General features: G+C 49.0%; 2 protein-coding genes and 1 gene segment (V, D, J or C); all 3 read right to left on the bottom strand.

The window, feature by feature from the left end:
* The window catches only part of LOC122203332 (immunoglobulin lambda-1 light chain-like), a 614,033-nt gene extending 613,112 nt beyond the window's left edge, over positions 1–921 (bottom strand). For 3 of the 5 annotated variants that reach the window (XM_042910049.1, XM_042910052.1, XM_042910050.1), the window contains exons 1-2: positions 814–921; positions 411–702 (exon numbers count right to left, since the gene is read on the bottom strand). In XM_042910049.1, the coding sequence (XP_042765983.1) occupies positions 411–702; positions 814–859 (338 nt within the window). In that variant the 5' untranslated portion in view covers positions 860–921. The remainder of the gene's footprint in view (positions 1–410; positions 703–813) is intronic. The other 2 variants (XM_042910051.1, XM_042910053.1) reach the window with 2 other exon arrangements.
* The window catches only part of LOC122203331, an 803,799-nt gene that overhangs the window by 571,895 nt on the left and 214,724 nt on the right, over positions 1–17,180 (bottom strand).
* The window catches only part of LOC122203328 (immunoglobulin lambda-1 light chain-like), an 814,466-nt gene that overhangs the window by 548,687 nt on the left and 248,599 nt on the right, over positions 1–17,180 (bottom strand). The gene's annotated exons all lie outside the window — the stretch shown is intronic.

The raw sequence follows: 17,180 nt of genomic DNA on the forward strand, positions 1-17,180 counted from the left end.
CTGCCATGGAGATAATAGTACCAGATGCAAATAAGGCTGACTTATTCTTCAGGCACCACATGGGTAGAGTTCAGAGAAAAAATAAAAATACGTCATTTATTTTTGTATCAGAAGGAAAAATTGATATGATCTGGCCTAGAAGTAAAATACCTCAGCTGATAAAACAAGAGATTTGTCTTCCATCAAGACTCTGTGTCGGAAGGGTTTTCTGAGAGTGACTTTGAGGACAGAAAGGACAGGAGGAACCTCACTCACGGAGGTGCCCTTGCATGGACCTACGTCCAAGTCATTAGCCACAGAATGAGCAGAATCACAGGCTAAGCTGAGAAGGCAACTGCTGATGTGTTTCCCTCTTTACAGATGAGTAACTAGGTTTTTGTCTCACTTCCCCACAGGCCTGGACCACTGTGTAAGCACTGCCACTGCTGTACCACGATGAGCAGTAATAATCAGCCTCGTCCTCGGCCTGGAGCCCAGTGATGGTCAGGGTGCCTGTGTTGCCAGACTTGGAGCCGGAGAATCGATCAGGGACCCCTGAGGGTCGGTTGCTATTACCATAGATGATGGTTTTGGGGGCCATTCCTGGGATTTGTTGGTACCAACCCACGTAACTAGCAACTCCAGTGCAGGAGATAGTGACCCTCTGGCCCAGGGCCCCAGACACGGAGGATGGTTGATTCAGCCCCGACTGAGCCCAAATCCCTGGAAAGAGAAACAACAGAGAGGATATTCCTGGGGTCTAGAGACAAGAGGAGGAATCAGGCACACACTTGTGCTTCCAGGACCCCTTCCCGTGTCCCCACATCAAGTCACCTGTGCAGTGAGCGAGGAGGGTGAGGAGGAGAGGGGACCAGGCCATGGCGGAGGTCAGCACCGATCCTGCCTTCTGTTGCCTCACAGCTGAGCAGAGCCTCCCTTCACCTTTCCCTTCACCTCTTGATCTGTTGAGAGGGGGAGGGCCCAACCATGCAAATGCGACCCCCCTGTTTTTTGACTCCTCACTGACTCTTTAGGTGCCTCTGCCTGAGGATGTCAGGGGGATGGGCAGGGTGGGGCAATTTCAGGGCAGGGGTGGGGAGGTCACAGATGTGAGGCCTGAGCAGAGGGCACAGGCAGTGGCAGGTGGCAGTTCTCATCTCTGATCTACCGTGACCCCTCAGAAACAGGCCATGAGTGCCCCTTAGTGTCCAGACACAGTCATGCCATTGTATGACATGAGCAGAGCCCATCAGAGACCACTTCTGCCTCCCCACTCCTCTAGCCACTCTCCTCTACCTAAGTGTTAGACCAGGTATCCCCACGTGGCCCCCCATCACCTCAGGGCAGACTCTCTGTTCTACTCAGACTCCTAGGGGTGAGACTGTCCATGGCTCCCTTGACTGTTCATGGGTCAGGCCAGAGGAGTTTTCTCTACACACATTCCTCTAACAGTAAAGGTGTACCCATAGGGGAAGGAGTTAACTGAATATGACAGCAGAGCCAGGGCTCCAGGCGCCCATGCCAATGCAGGAAACAGCAGAGAGCAGAGGGCAGCTCCCATGGGGAACTTTGGCAGATGGGACCTGACCCTGATGAGATTATTCTTTACATGTGCTTCTTACCCAGATGGAGTGTGTTGATTCACACTCTATCCTGGCATCTATGTCAATGAGCTCATTGTGAGACGTCTGAGTCATTCCAGTTTTCTCTCCCAAAGTGCATCAGGAAATATCAGTGAGATCCTAAGGATCCCATTTGGGGCATCTGCTCTAGGATTCATGTATATTCTTTCTGAATTCCCTCCCAAATCCATGGTAGCTCTGTTCCGCAGACCTCGCAAAGGACCGTTTTCAGCCTATGTCTTCCCTGGTGGTCAAGAGGAACTTGAATGACTTTCCGGTCTTTTTATCTATGGCATGAATCTATATGTCTCTCGAGAACAATACCACATTGGTTTTCATGACTACAGCTTTGTTAATATAATTTCAAAGTGTGAAGAATGGTGTCTCGAGGTTTGTTCCTTCTCAAGATTGCTTTGGCAATTTGGGGTCTTTTCTGGTTCTATACAAAATTTGTTTTTTTTTTTAATATCTGTGCAAAACATCATTGGATTTTTTATGGGGATTACATTGAATTTACAGAGTGCTTTGGGTAGTGTGGACATTTTAGCATTATATTTATTGTGGAGATCCCTGGATTTAGGAATTACATGGAGGCTGTGTGTGAGGTCTAAGGGTTTGTCTAAAATGACCTCCATCTCTGTGCTTAAAAATGTGGATGGATTATGATGATTCAAATGAAAGAAGAGTTACTAGTTTTGGCAATAAGGTAAAGAATGTGGATATGTGTATTTTTTCTTTTTTTTTTTTTCAACGTTTTTTTATTTTTACTTTTGGGACAGAGGGAGACAGAGCATGAACGGGGGAGGGGCAGAGAGAGAGGGAGACACAGAATCGGAAACAGGCTCCAGGCTCCGTGCTATCAGCCCAGAGCCTGACGCGGGGCTCGAACTCATGGACAGCGAGATCGTGACCTGGCTGAAGTCGGACGCTTAACCGACTGCACCACCCAGGCGCCCCTATTTTTTCTTTTTTAATTCACTGATGTATTCTTTTTAGTTCAAAAACCTTTCCTGGGCACCAGCTAAGTGCCGGTAGACTGCAGACACTCAGTGTTGAAAGGACAAACAAAACTGTCAAGGTCGTGGAGCCTGTTGGGTTTTCATGTGACTCACTATGACAGACAAGGAGGAGATGTTTCATGGGAGGTATTCAATGAGAAGCATTAAATATTTATAGGACTAGAGCACAGGGTTCTATGTTAATCGAGGGTCGATAACTAGAAGTTGTGTGTGTGTGTATAACAATACTTCATGTTTTATTTATACGTAGTTTGTGTTTCATATATATATGTATATATATACACATATATATATGATATGAATCCCAGAAGATATATCCTAGATGTATTGTCATCAACAGTGCAGAGATGGATTGGATAAATACTGGGGAAAACAATTGTGTGAATATTTACAGAAGGAGTAGAACCTTCTGTGACACACAGAAGGACTAGAGAAGGATCTGATGTAATTATAATACATTGCACACTGAGAAAGGAGGGCTTAGAGCACCAGGAACTTCTGAGTCATGGGATGAGCTCTGTCCTTACAATTCCCAAGCTTCTGTGTTTTCCCAAATATGCAGTCCCGTCTGGAAGGGAAACCCATCTGGTGCCGGGGACCGAGTCACCTCCAGTGTCTCCCTCACCACTGGGGCTTCCTGGCTGCATCCTGGGATGACTGTGTTGCTGACTATCGCCTATGGGTGCTCTTGGGAAAAGGCAACGTGAGAGGCACATGTCCCTTGTTTCTAATTACAGTGTGTCCTTGAAGAATCTCATGTGCATTTTTGTTAACGGACCCTGCCCCATGAAGTGTGAGGATGGGGGCAGGTGCAGAGGATTATGGGGACTGGCTTGCCTGGGTGGGAAGTGTCCTGACATGACAAAGAGATGGGATGTCTCCTCAGGCCTTCCTGATACAGCCTGTGGAGTGGTGAGCCTGCCCTCTGCACTTCTTATCCCTCAGTGCAGGACACAACTTCCCTGAGGGGTCACTCACCTGACGTCCCAACAACACAACTATCTAAGTGGTGGTGGGGGCACCGAGTGATGCATGCTGAGGAAGCCACAGCTCTGAAGTAAGGACTGAGGTGTGGTGGTGCCTGCCACACAGGAGGTCGCACTTGGGGGATCAGAAGCCCCCGACCCTGTATAGGGATGGGTGGGGTGCCAGGCAGGCTCAAGTCCAGAGGGTCCCTCTCTCTGCTCAACTCCAGTTCCTTCTCCCAGTCCTAAGTGAGTCCCCCTAACTCTGAGGCAGCAGGGAGCGCTGGAGGTCTGTCCCTGTGCATTGTGGGAGGTGCAGGGATGGCTGAGGGGTGTCTCAGCTGGGCACACAGTCCTGGAACCCTGCCTTGTACCCTCTGCTTTATGCTCACCGGGGCCCACATTTGGCTCCCCAGCCCCACCCCCCCTCAGCTGTCACCATATTTAGTGACTAGGTTTAGGGACCCAGGAGGGGAGTGATTTGCATGAAGGATTCCTCTCTGCTCTCCAAAGTGGGGAGGGGATGAGAGAGGCTTTGTGCAGTTCTCTCACTGGTGGGCTCAGTCAGGGGCACAGCCTGGGCTGTCTCCACCTTGACCTGGACCCCTCTCCTCCTCTCCCCCCTTGTTCTCCGCTTAGGTGACTGGCTGTGGAAAGCAAGGCAAGTGATTTTGGGCTGGGGTGTGCTGGGCTCCTTCTTCCCCTCTTTTGAAGAACAAGCTGGAGGCATTCCCTCAGGACCTGCCTGTCCGTGTCTCCACTGCTCTGTTGCAGGGTCTTGGGCACAGTGTGCCCCGACACAGGAGGCCTCCCTGTCAGGGTTTCAGGGGCAGAAGGTGACCCTCACCTGGACGGGAATTAGCAACAGTGTTGGAGCAAATTATGTGGGCTGCTTCCAAGAGATTTCTCTCAGCGTTACCACAACTGTGGTGCTCAGAAGAAATGGGCCCTCGGGGATCTCAGCTCGGTTCTCTGGCTCCCACTCTGGGAACAAGGCCTCTAGGACTTTCTCAGCCTGCAGCCTGAGGATGATCCTTATTGTTAGTGCTCAACTTCGGGCAGAAGCATCAGTTCTGACTTACTGCTGCAGGCCCATGGGGACCTGAGACAGAAAGCTGTCTCTGTCACCCCCAAGACTGCCGGTGAGAAACAGACAGGGAGGCCTTGGAGACCCTGGAGGGTCTGAGGGTCTGACTCTGAGCACAGAGGAAATTTAAAGGGTCAGTGACAGTAGTTGCCTCTCATGTTGTTTTTTCTTCCTCTCCTTCCTCTCCTGTCTCTTTCTTTCTTTCTTTCTTTCTTTCTTTCTTTCTTTCTTTCTCTTTCTTTCTTTCTTTCTTTCTTTCTTTCTTTCTTTCCTACTTCTTTCCTTTGTTTTCTTTTCTTTCTCTCTCTTTCTCTCCCTATCTCTCTCCCTTTCCTCTTTCCTTCCTTCCTCCCTTCCTTTCTTCCTTGGATAAAGAGCTTTATTTGGATTAAATGAGAGCTGGAGAAAGCGAAGGGCCTGAGACGCCAGTGAGATTAGGTTCCAAAAGGGCAGGCAGAGCTTATCAACCCAATGGACTCCATTTCCCAGCAGCCTTCCAGTTAGTAGGGTCAGTAAAGTCGTGCTGGGAAATGTATTTGCCAGTAAATGACCAACGTTTGCCCACCATCACTACAATGGTAGAGTTTCTTTTTTCCATAATTAAAACTCCATATCACTTCCCATGACACCACGAATATTGCAAAAAAGTTTAAAAAATCACATTTGACACCTCTTATACTCATCTTCAGTAGTTAGCTGTGAAGACTCATCATCTGCCAAAAAGAGTTCTACTAAACTCATCAGCTGAAATGTCCATCCAAGTAGTGAGAAGACAGTCTTTACTAACCCATGGTCATTCTTATCCAATTCCCGTGGCCAGCCATGGCTGAACAGCAGAGTAAGGCTCAGAGAGGGGTGAAGGAGGAGGGGGATGGGGCTAATTTTCCCCAGTACAAAGATGGCATCTGATTCTTGGTCGGAGAGCAGAACCAGAAAGGCTTGAGGGAAGGGTCCAGGCCCTGTAGTCAGTCAGAAACAGTGCTGTAGAAGAGAAGGAGGAGGAGGAGGAGGAAGAGGAGGAGGTGAAGGAAAAGGAGGAGGAGGAGGAGGAGGAGGAGGAGGAGGAGGAGGAATGCTTGCCATGCTTGTGGTTTTGTATATCTGTAAGAACTTTCTTCATTTTCTTCCACATCTTCTTTCCATCAGCATTCCTGGTCTTACCATGCCAGGTGCCAAGGGATTCACAGGAGGGATGGCAAGAGCAGGTGGTGGGTAGGGAGCAGGTAGGGACGTAGGGGTTGGCCTCCTGGATACCCTGGTTATGGTGCAGGATGGGGTGCACTGGGGAGAAAGCTGGATTCCCCCGGGGAGCTGCTGCAGGAGATGGAGAGGGGCCTGGAGGGCAGGCAGGGTGGTCAGGTGGTGGATGGCAGGATGGGCACCTTCAGGGTACCTGAAGCACCAGCAGTCAGGCCATTGCCCCCTCTCTGCACTCAGCCCCTGTAACCACCAAGTCCTTCGCTTTACGTGACACTTATATAACCACATCTTTCTGTCCTTTCATTGTTTCAAGATATACTTTTCTCTACCATTCTTTTCTTTTATTGTAGTTTAAAACTTTTTGAAGTTTATTCACCTTAGAGAGACAGAGAAAGACAGAGTGTGAGCAAGGGGGGGCAGAGACAGAGGGAGACACAGAATCTGAAACAGGTGCAGGCTCCGAGCTGTCAGCATAGAGCCCATCGCAGAGCCTGAACTCATGAACTAGGAGATCACGACCTGTGCCGAAGTCAGACACCTAACTGACTGAGCCATTCAGGCACCCCATTTACCGTTCTTTTAAATTCATCCTATATGTATTTTTATTTGAAGAGTGGCACTTTTGATCCGTTATGTCAATCCATGTCTGTAACTGGAACAATTGGTGCAGTTAAATGTAATATAATTTAATATAATTTAATAGTGTAATATATTTAATTTAATATCATTTTTGTTATCTTATTTTGTTCTCTTCTTAAATCCAGATTTAGATTTAAAGAAGTTAAATTCCTTTCTCACTCTTTTCTTTCCTCCTGTTTCACATATTGACTATTTCACATGTTGACTGTTGTGCAGTTTTTACATTTAGTAGCATGGATGATGAGTAGCCTGACCCGGAACAAGAGAACTAGGAGGAGACCCTGAGGACTGGGTGTCACCGGAAACCCAACTGGGGCCTCCACCCGGGAGCTGTTAGTGCCGGCCCATGTTTTTCACGCCAAAGTTTGTTACACTTTCCCGAGCAGAAAGAAGTGACTGCCACAACCAGACTAGGCAGCCTTCTGAGTCCTCAGGACCATGAAGCCTGGACGAGAGGCTTGTCTCTGCTGTCAAAGAGCCTGTTCAGAGAAGGAGCAGGTGTCCCTGGTGGCACACTGAGTCGCTGGGGGTTTGCCACGTCTTCTCCCCCGTTCCGGTCTCAGAAGGATCTGCATGGCACCTGTGCTTGTACCTGCCCACACGCCTTCTCAAAGGAAACCTAAAAAGAAGCAGCGATAAAGTGCTTGCGCAACCTGTCTACTTATTGCTAAAGTTTTGAGCCAGGGTCTTTAGGAAAGAAAATATTTCACCATTTATTTAAGTTACCTTTTATGTTATTACCTGAATTCAGTGATTGTTTTCTTACAGAGCCATTTGAAATGTATACATCTTTTTCCTAGGATCAAAAACAGTGAACACTCTGAATTCTTTTTAAAGTCTCTAAGAAAACAAAGCATTTGCTTTTATTAATGCTCTCCACCTCTCCTGGGCCTGCCTCCGTTTCACATCAGCACCTTGTGCCTGGGAGTGTGTGTTGGCCTGAGCTGACCAGGTGCAGATGTCAGAATGGACAGGGGCCCGAGCTGTAGTTTTATGAGATGGGAACCACCTGGCCTGTGTCTCCTCCGCAGATGCCGGAGCCCACAGACCATGTCCCAACCTGAATTACAAAGACGATGGAGGGAAGACGATGCATATGGTGGGGACCTGGTTGTTCAAAGTTCTATCATCTGCCTCTCTGATCTGGACCCCAAACTTCCAAGCTACGTGGTTAGTCAGGGACTGAGTTCAATTCCCACAAGACACGCACTGTGTTATCCAAACCAATCGCACAATCCCTTCCCTTGTCGCCCAATAGCGTCAGGGCTGATGGAGGGGTGATGTGATCGAGTCACATGAAATCTGAGGCTGCTGATCGTTGGGAGACAGAGAACAAGTCTGTGTCACGCAGAAGGTGTGTCGTGTGGGTGTGACCGGAGCCTGCAGAGACATTCGGTCGTCATGTGAGAAGTCAGGGTGAGGCACAATGTATTGCTTGTGTGTTCCCTTTCTTCCACAGACAGTGTCGGCTCCCTGAGCCTGGGGACCCTCCTTGTCACTTCTGCACTGCGACTTGAGCTCCTAAACCAACATACGTCATGTAGTGAGGGTTCAGTAAATGCCATTCATGCATATCATGTGGACAATGACTATCCTGAGTTGGACAGCTGTACTGTGTGTCCGGGTCTGTCCTGACACCTTGATATGAACTCATCTGTGCCCCTCAAAACCCTGTATGGAATCCTGAACCCACATTGTGACTGTTTGAGAAAAGGCATTAAAAGATGTCATCATGGTAATGAGGTTATAAGGGTGCTGCGCCCATAAACAGGCCTGGCATCTTTACAGAAGAGGTAGAGGCAGCATGGGTGAGTACACATGGGAATGCCACGTGAGGACCCAGGACGAATGTCACCACTTGCAAGTCAAGGAGAGTGACCTCAGGGGAAATCAATCCTGCCACCCCCTTGAACGTGGACATTTAGGCTCCAAACTGAGAGAAATTCACTATCTTTGGTGTAGGCATCCAGTGTGTGGTATCGTCATATGGTAGGCGTAGCAGACAGGCACAACCCTCAGAGACACTGGTCCCCAGGACAACCTGCCCCAGCATCCAGGAATTTCTGATCAGCTTGTATGAAACAGAAAATGCGTGCATGTAAGGACAGGCTTTGGGGACAGAATTGACAGGAAAAGGACAGATACTAGAGGCGGTTCATTGGGTTTGGTTTCAGGGTCAGTTTTAGGCTAAACAAAGAGGGAAGCAACAGTTTTGACAGAAAGTGGGGCTGAAGAAGGAAAGCCCTTCACTGTGGGCACAGCAGGTTTTTGTCTCACTTTCCCACAGGCCTGGAGCTCTGTGTGAGCACTGAGACTATCATCCCACGATGCACAATAATAATCAGCCTCGTCGTCAGCCTGCAGCCCAGTGATGGTCAGGGAGCCTCAGCTGCCAGACTTGGAGCCAGAGAATCGATCGGGGACCCCGGAGGGTCGTTTGTTATTCTTATAAATCAGGAGACTGGGGGCCGTTCCTGGGACTTGTTGGTACCAGCTCACATAATTACCACCCCCGATGTTGGAGCTGCTTCCAGTGCAGGAGATGGTGACCCTCTGATCCAGGGACCCCGACACTGAGGGCGGCTGAGTCAACACTGACTGGGCCCAGGACCCTGGAAGGGGTAGAAACACAGAGAGGGTGATGCTGGGGTATGGACACAAGACAGTGGAAGCAGGACCCACATGTCCTCCCAGAGCCCCTTCCTGTGTGCCCTCATCCAGTCACCTGTGCAGTGAGCGAGGAGAGTGCTAAGGAAAGGAGACCAGGCCATGGTGGTGGTCATCACCGATTCTGTCTTCTGTGCCTCACGGCTGAGCAGAGCCTCCCCTAACCTCTCCCTTCCCCTCTTCATCTTCTGAGGGAGGGAGGGCCCCCTCCATGCAAATGAGACCCCAGCTCTCTGACCCCTCCCTGGGCCTGTGTCAGTTCCCTCTGCCTGAGGATGTCTGGGGGCTGGTTGAGGGGGGCTGTTTCAGGCCAAAGGGTGAGGAGGACACAGTTGTAAGCAGTGTTCAGGGGGCACTGAGAGTACAGGTGGCAGGTTTCAGTTGTCATCAGCCCTGAACCCACAGCAATGGGTCCTGTGAGCCCCCTGGTGTTCGGACTCAGAGCCGCCATTGTTTCAACTGGTAGGCAAGTCCACCAAAGACAGCTCCTGTGTCCCCATTGCACTGCCCACAGCACTCTGACAAGGGTCAGTCCAGGTGTCCCTCTAGGGAACCTCCCATAACCTAAGCCAGACTGGATGCTCTACTCAGACTCCTCAGGGAGACTCAGTCCGTGGCCGCCTGTATGGGTCATGGGTCAGGAAGGAGGTGGTGTCTCTACCAAAAGTCCACTTAGATCAAGATCATGCCCAGTGCAGTGATGAGTGCCACCGGATATGTGGACCTTTCTGTGTAGGATTCTGTGTCCTTTCCTGTTACGTGATTTCTCCCGGGTTTCCAGAGCTCACCTTCCTCCAAGGTTCCCACAGCACTGAGGAGAGGGGGAGAGCTTCTGTTCAGGCTGTGAGTAGAAACAGTTGTGTGTATTCCTCGGGGCGTTACACAAAAAAATCTTTGTCATCTGTCACTCTGTCTGCTTGTTGAAAACAATAGCTCTCCTCATACTATGTGCAGTGATTCCTTCCAGGATCTGCTTTCCCAGCAAAGAGACCCAAGTCTGCAGGAGCCTTGAGTGTGACACTGACCTCAGAGCCCAAAGACAAACTTGCAGGCCGTTCTGGGAGGGAAGGAGCGACAGCAGCAGGTGCTCTGACGAGGATCCGGTGACACAGTTTATGTGTTAGTCAGCACTTAGCCCAGTGTGCCCTTTGAATGGGTGTGTGCTCCTTCACACAAAATTTCTCTCAGTAATATTTATTTCAGTCAATGACATCATTATTATGAAAATGCAGATACAATCACTAGTATAGTTTTCATACAACAGTATTTATTGCAGAGCAAAGATGGATAGAAATTGTAGGTAAAAACCTGGATGGAAAAACAATGCAAAAAGGATGCCTGCTATAAAGTTTTTGCAAAGTCATGTTTTCTTTGCCACCAGCTTACTATGGTGGCTTTGTTCTATAAGTAGGTGAGTCTGGCATGATGTCCAATGAAAGCCCAGGGGGAGTCTGTTCCTGTGAACCGCAGCCATCTCAGTGACTCAATTACTAAGCACACACAGAGCTTCTAGGAGCGAGCGATTTGGGGTCAGACTTGTCTCTGGGGTGAGCACAGCTCTACCTGCGTTCTTTGTGTCCAGCATATGCAGGAGAGAGCAATAGTTCATCCAGCCACCATGACTAGAGGAGTGAATTTCTATTCACCAAGGCTACACGAATCTTCGGTCAAAGATCCCACATGTGAGTGGTGGAGAGGTGGAGATGAGGGGGACTATGTCCCTGAGGTCACAGGCATTGTGGCCCCAGTTTGAGACAGAAGAGTTTTCATCAGAACTCCAACCTGGCTGGAGGTGTCACTGGGGGGACTGAGGGAGTAACAGTCCAGCATTAAGAGCACAGGGAGGGTGTGATACATCCCCCTGGGCTTTGAGCTGTGTGGGAGCAACACTGAAGCTGCTATTCCAGAACCAATGTACTGATCAACCTCAAGTGCTGACTGAAGCCCAAGGGGGTCAGAGGCTGAGCTGCCCACAGTGATAGAGACTCACCCTGGGATTCCTAAGCATCAACTTGTCTTAGGAGAGAAGGTGATCAGGGCAAGTCCTGGCTGCTCAGTGACAGGACACTGGTCACACTGGATGTCGCTGGAGTTTCCTGATGATGAGAATGCTTCCTCCTGGGCTTGTGACCCTGAGGTTGGCTGGATGAGCACAGGTTGACCATGTGTTTTGGGGAGAAAGAGAAGCCATGAAGCTACAAAATCCCAAACACCATATACTCAGATAGAGGAGAGATCCGTGTTTGTGTGTGTGTGTGTGTGTGGGTGCGTGGGCCTGTGTGTGTGTGTGTGTGTGTGAGAGAGAGAGAGAGAGAGAGAGAGAGGGAGAGAAAGAGAGGGAGAATGGAAAACCTTTTCTTCAGAGGCCACACATGAAGACAAGTGTATCCCTGTCCCCTTATGTCCTCTCTGCATTTGCTGAGTGTTGTGTTGGTCTCCATGCAAAACCATCCCTGGGGCTGGCTCTCTGTATGACCGTCCAGTGTTCTGGAGCTTGGAACTCAAGAAGGCCAATGTCTGGAAGGCCACTTCTCTTGCACGAGTATGAAACTTACACAAAGGGGAGGAATATGGTCTGAATTAGTTCTATAGGAATTTCACTGAATCAGAATGTCAGGCCTTGTGGATGGGCCTTCTATCCATTCTCCTTCCTGTAGACACATTTCCCATAGCTGTGGGGTCTTCAGGTCTTCGGAAGCACAAGATAGGGGCTGATCACACAGCCCCTTCTTCATGCCCTTCACATCACAGCCCTCCCCCACTGTGCCTCTCGTATCCCCTGATACCTCCATTGGGTGACCGTCAGATAGTGTCTACTGTTATTTTGCAAAAGGGTTAATGCTTGACACTGCATTGCTTGGTGCAAAAGTGTGTGACTGAGTGAGTGTCCTGCTGGTCTTAGAAACCAATATTCTCAAGACCAAGAAAAGCTGTCATGTATTGAAATATGCAGCCAATCCTTCCTTCGTTCACCATGGCAAAAGTTACCCTGTGTGCAGCCTCGGTCATTCTGAAGGCGGAAGTAATTGCATGAATCGCTTCTCTGTGCAAATACTCAAAGGCTGGGTGAACATTCATTTCACGGAAATACGGTAATCATGTGGTCGTATTACAGAGATTGATGAGGTTGGTGGGGCATGAAAACTACCATCAGAGATGAGAGCAGGAATCACATGAGGAAGTGATTTCCTGCTGGTCCAATTTCGGCAACGTCTCTGTAGAGATGGACCCTGGAGAGTGGAAACTCTTGCAAGATTATAGTTTTCTCTGAAATCCTAACATAGAGATGGAGTTCGGGCCTGAAGAGCCATAGAGAGAGACGGAAGGCCTGAGGGAAGCAGGAGAAGAGGGGAGATGAGCAGAGTGTGTGTGGGGGAGGGTGCAGTGAGGAGAGTCTGAAGTCTTTGGGACTCACTTTTAGTCAGATGGGTGAGAGAGGAAATTGTCTCTGACCAAGGTGCTTATTAACATGTCAGATATGGTTGTGTCATCAGTAACACAAGAGACACAGTTTACGGCTTGAGATTTGTGGATGAATGTGGGTACCTCTGTCACCATTTTCAGTCCAGACAACAGTACTGTATGATCTCAGAAACTACACACCTGTCTCTACATCCTAGATGCTGACACCGAATTGCTGAAATTCTTGTCATTTTCTAAATGAAAAGAACACTAGAAACATCCTAGTTCTAATGATGTGACTCTGGGTGGGCTCCCTGAAGCCTCCTGGATGGGGCTGGTCCCCAGAAAGACCAAGGCTTGGTCAGAGGCTGGGAATCTTCACCCCTCATACTTGACAGACAGGAAAAAGGCTGACAGCGTAGTTAATATCTGATCATGTCTCCCCGAATCCTCAATAAAGTCACAAAGTACAGTGTTTGAAGAGCTTCTGGTTTGGCGAACACATCCACTGCCAGAAAAGATGCACCTCAACTCCCCAGGGACTGATGCTCTGGTGCTCGAGACGCTCCCAGACTTGACACTAGGTGGCTCTTCATTACTTGTTCCCCTGTCCCCTTCACCATATCTTTAATGAACTGACTAAAGGAGTCAGTGTTTCCCTGAGATCTGTGAGCCCCTCAGGCGAATAAACGGAACGCATCGAGGGAGTTGTGGGAACCTCCAATTTGTCGCACGTTGGACAGAGGGTACAGGTGAGCTACTAGCTGCTGTTGGCATCAAAATGGGGAGCAGCCTCCTGGTGCTGAGCCCTTCACATGTGCACATGTCACTGTTTCCTGGCAGATAAACCTCGGTGTGAAATTCAGGTAAATTTGAGGACACTCTCCACATGTCCCAGAGAGTTCCTTGTTGTGGGAAAACACATAAACAGACAAACATATAATCACTGACCAGGAGTGTGTAAAGTGAATTATTCTGAGACTAGTAAAGGAGAGACAACAAGAGAGAGAGAGACTGAGGTTTATGCTGTAAAAGTATTTATTCTCCAGACACCATAAGGCTGTGCCATCGGGCTCTATTCCCTCACCTGTGTGCGCTCCTGGGACACCTGTGCTGTCTCAGGCAACAGCATGATCTCTGTGTTATTCCTTCTTCCTCAAGGACACGTGACCCCTCAGAGGACTCCCTCCTACAGGAGCGTCCACACAAGTGTCTCAGTACAGGATGCTCAGAGACAAGGCTTTCAGCCCCAAGTGTGTTTGTGTCACTCGCTCCTTGTCTGAGACACTGTAAGGAAAGCTGCTTCCACTGCCAGGATCTGTAGCACAATAGAAGCTTCGTGCTTAGGCTGCTCATCAGAGATGAGCAGAATTCCTGCATTGGCCCAGGCATCTTTGGATTCAGAGAAGCAACTGGGGACCCCGGACCCTGGTGCTTATTTGAGTGTGAAGAGAACCAAAGAAGATACCAGGGAGGGCTCCCTGGCTTCTCTGGAACCTGTCTATGTAGTAGCTGCAAACACGGAATCCACTGTTCATGGCGCAGGTGAGTCCGGCCGTTGCTTCTGGAGATGCAGAAGCATCTGGAGATGCAGATGCGGCTGGGTCAGCACAGGCTGGGATAGGGGACACGCGAACACAGACACTCAGGGGGGATGGGGCTAGAAAGGAAAAAGAAAAAGCATCTCTCAGGTCACTGAGGACAGAAAGAGTGATTTGGAGCCCACCCTGTGTCCACAAGGCCTGTCCCTACCTGTGCAGTGCGGGAGGCGCTTAAGGAAGACAGGAGTCCAGGCCATGGTGGCACAGCCTCTGGTCCCCACACTGGGCTGGGCTGCCCCAGGCTCTCATTTCCCCTCCACCCCTGACACAGGAGGGGCTGTCCATGCACATGGGTCCCATTCAGTGACAGTCCAGCCCCTCCCTGAGCCCTGGTGCTGGAGCCCAGCCCACACCACACACTGAGGAGGGTGCAGTTTCCACTAAACCCCAGGAAGAGCTCTGGAACAAGCACATGCTGACATAGCTCAAAGCCTCCATGTTGGGCTCCTTTGGGTGGCTGGTCGTCACTGACCAGCACTGTAGGGTCCACAGGGCTGTTGCAAGCACATCCTATTGAACTCATGTTGAAACATGAAAAATGAATGGAAGCAACTTGTGAGAGATAGCTCCTATTAAGAATACATTGAATGCATACTTTCTCAAAAAGTTACAATTTGGCTATACTAAAAATATACTGAGTGTATAGACCAACTTTAATTGAAAAATGGAAAATGTTTTTCTAGAAGCACTCCATAGAAATGCATAAGATACAGATGTTTTCACAGGGGACAACTAACAAAACTTCAGAATTGAGAAGAATATTTTTTATTTGCTCCTTGTTTTTTTCATAATATCAAAAGGTATATAATATTTTTTAGTTCGTTTACAAGGGTTATAAAACTCAAAAGTACACTTTCAAAAAACATTGCACAAAAATGAAAATTACAGACCATTATTATTAAATAGTGATAGAAATACTCTGTATAAAATATTAACAAAGAGACCTCAATACCATATTATAAATTGATACACAATTATTAAGTGTGATTTACTCCAATGATAGTAAGAAAATCTTTACTTACATACCATCTTATTACATTAAGAGATACGATCATATTGCCCCAATTGGTCTCAAAGAGCCTTTGGCCAAATTTCACACCAAATCCTAATAAGAGCCACATAAACACAAAAACAGATCCATTTATAACATGGTAAAACGCACACTCTCACACACTTATGATGTGGTCCTGAGGCCGGCATCCTTGTTCATGGAGTAGCGAGGGGACCAGTTCCACAAGGATCAAGAACTTGCAAAGGGAATCTTCACGTCCATTATTTTGCAACATTATTCCTCACGTGTTAGACAATGTAACTAAAAAGCCAAATCGATGGTTACTACTTTGCATGGATGGGAAAGGAAAGTGGTCACTCTTGAAGTCCCAGATGGATGTCATGGCCTTAGACAGGGCCGTGCTGTGGCAGCAGTGACAGCAGAGATCTTAGTGAGTGATTAGTCTCAGTGTTGGTGACTTACTGGTGACACTTGGTACCAGAGACACGATGGGTGGAACAAACGCAGCAGAGAAGAGGTCTTGTCCCACGTGAGCGGGGTGAAGAGCCCTTTGCAAGGCGTGGGGCAGTGACCCCGGATCTGAAGTGATTATTTCCTCCCACTCTGGCTGCATCCTATACGATGTCAAGCTTCACATTGATGGGGCATCTGTCCCACACCCAGAATAGTGCATATTGCAGAGGTTTCCAGTGGGGACCTTGCCTCAAGTGACCAGTTTACTAAGAGATGGGTTGTGAGTCTGGTATTGCTGTCCCTGCTCCTTGATGAACTGAGGGAGAGAGCATGTCCTGTGTGACCTCAGGGACTGCTTTCTGTAAAATCTGGCAAAGGCTCCCTGTATAAAGGACTGAAGGAGACACTCCAGGACATGGTGGACACCACACAGAGCTCTGTTCCCTGAGCTTCCGTTGAAGGGATTCTGCCCACAAGCTGCCTTATCCTCTGGGCAGGTCCTGAGAGCCCACTTCCTCCTGGGAAATGCGCTCTGTCTATGCCTTGTGTATAAGCCTGCAATTTTCCAGACGCCAGAGGGAAAAAGGAAGAAGTGATCCATGTTGGAAGCAATGTGGTGACGCAGCCAGATGCAGGGGCTCACAGGGCAATGGACGCTCCCAGGTGGAGGCAAGTCACATAGCCCTGAGGCTCCAGTGTGCCTACTGCCCCCTGGCAGCTTAGCTGCTGACCTCACTCTGCAGGCCCCTGTTCGCTCTGCTCCCCTGTTGCCCTAGGTACCATGTCCTCCACCTGCTGTGATCCCCTCTGCACACCAAGCAGAATGTTCATTTGGACATCAGTCGTACTGATGTTGTGACCCATGGGAGCGGAGTACGAAAGGGCCTTTCTGGGTCCCTTATTGGAACCATGACACTCTCACGTTTGGAAAAGTATCTCAGTGGAAGCTTGTGATTTGGTTCAAAATGTCCATCTCTGCCAACAGTATCCCCAGAACTGCTCTGTGTCTCCTGTTCACAGATGCTGCCCGTGGTAAATGTAAGGACAGCGAAGGGGTGTCGCTGGGACACACATATGGGGACACAGCCCGTGTGCCTGTGCGGCGTGCAGGGGAGCTGGGACAAAGAGTTCTTTACAGAGCTGCGGTACGTAAAGGGGGAACTTTAGGGTGAGCCAATGGATCCCTAAGAGGAGGAGCCCTGGGTCAGAGGTCAGGGCATGTGTCAAGGCCCGAGAAAGAGGGGTGGCTGGTTGTTGATGACTCTAGTGGACATCCACTGGAGGTCTAAGAGGTAGGCCAACTGACCACCTGAATCCAGCATCTCCAAATGGAATCGAAAGGCAAACCTAGGAAGAGAAATATACCTTCCTTAACCCTGAAATCTGGTTTGACTCGTTGTGCATGCGTGTGAATGTACATATATTCAAGGGCGACAATATATGAATACTTCACGTAAAACATTGATCCTTGTCTTTCATAGTCAGTCAGGTGATGACCCAACATGCTCCATGACCTTGAGAGTTTTAGTTTGTC

Source organism: Panthera leo, chromosome D3 (genome assembly GCF_018350215.1).
Source record: "Panthera leo isolate Ple1 chromosome D3, P.leo_Ple1_pat1.1, whole genome shotgun sequence".
Classification (NCBI taxonomy): Eukaryota; Metazoa; Chordata; class Mammalia; order Carnivora; family Felidae; genus Panthera; species Panthera leo.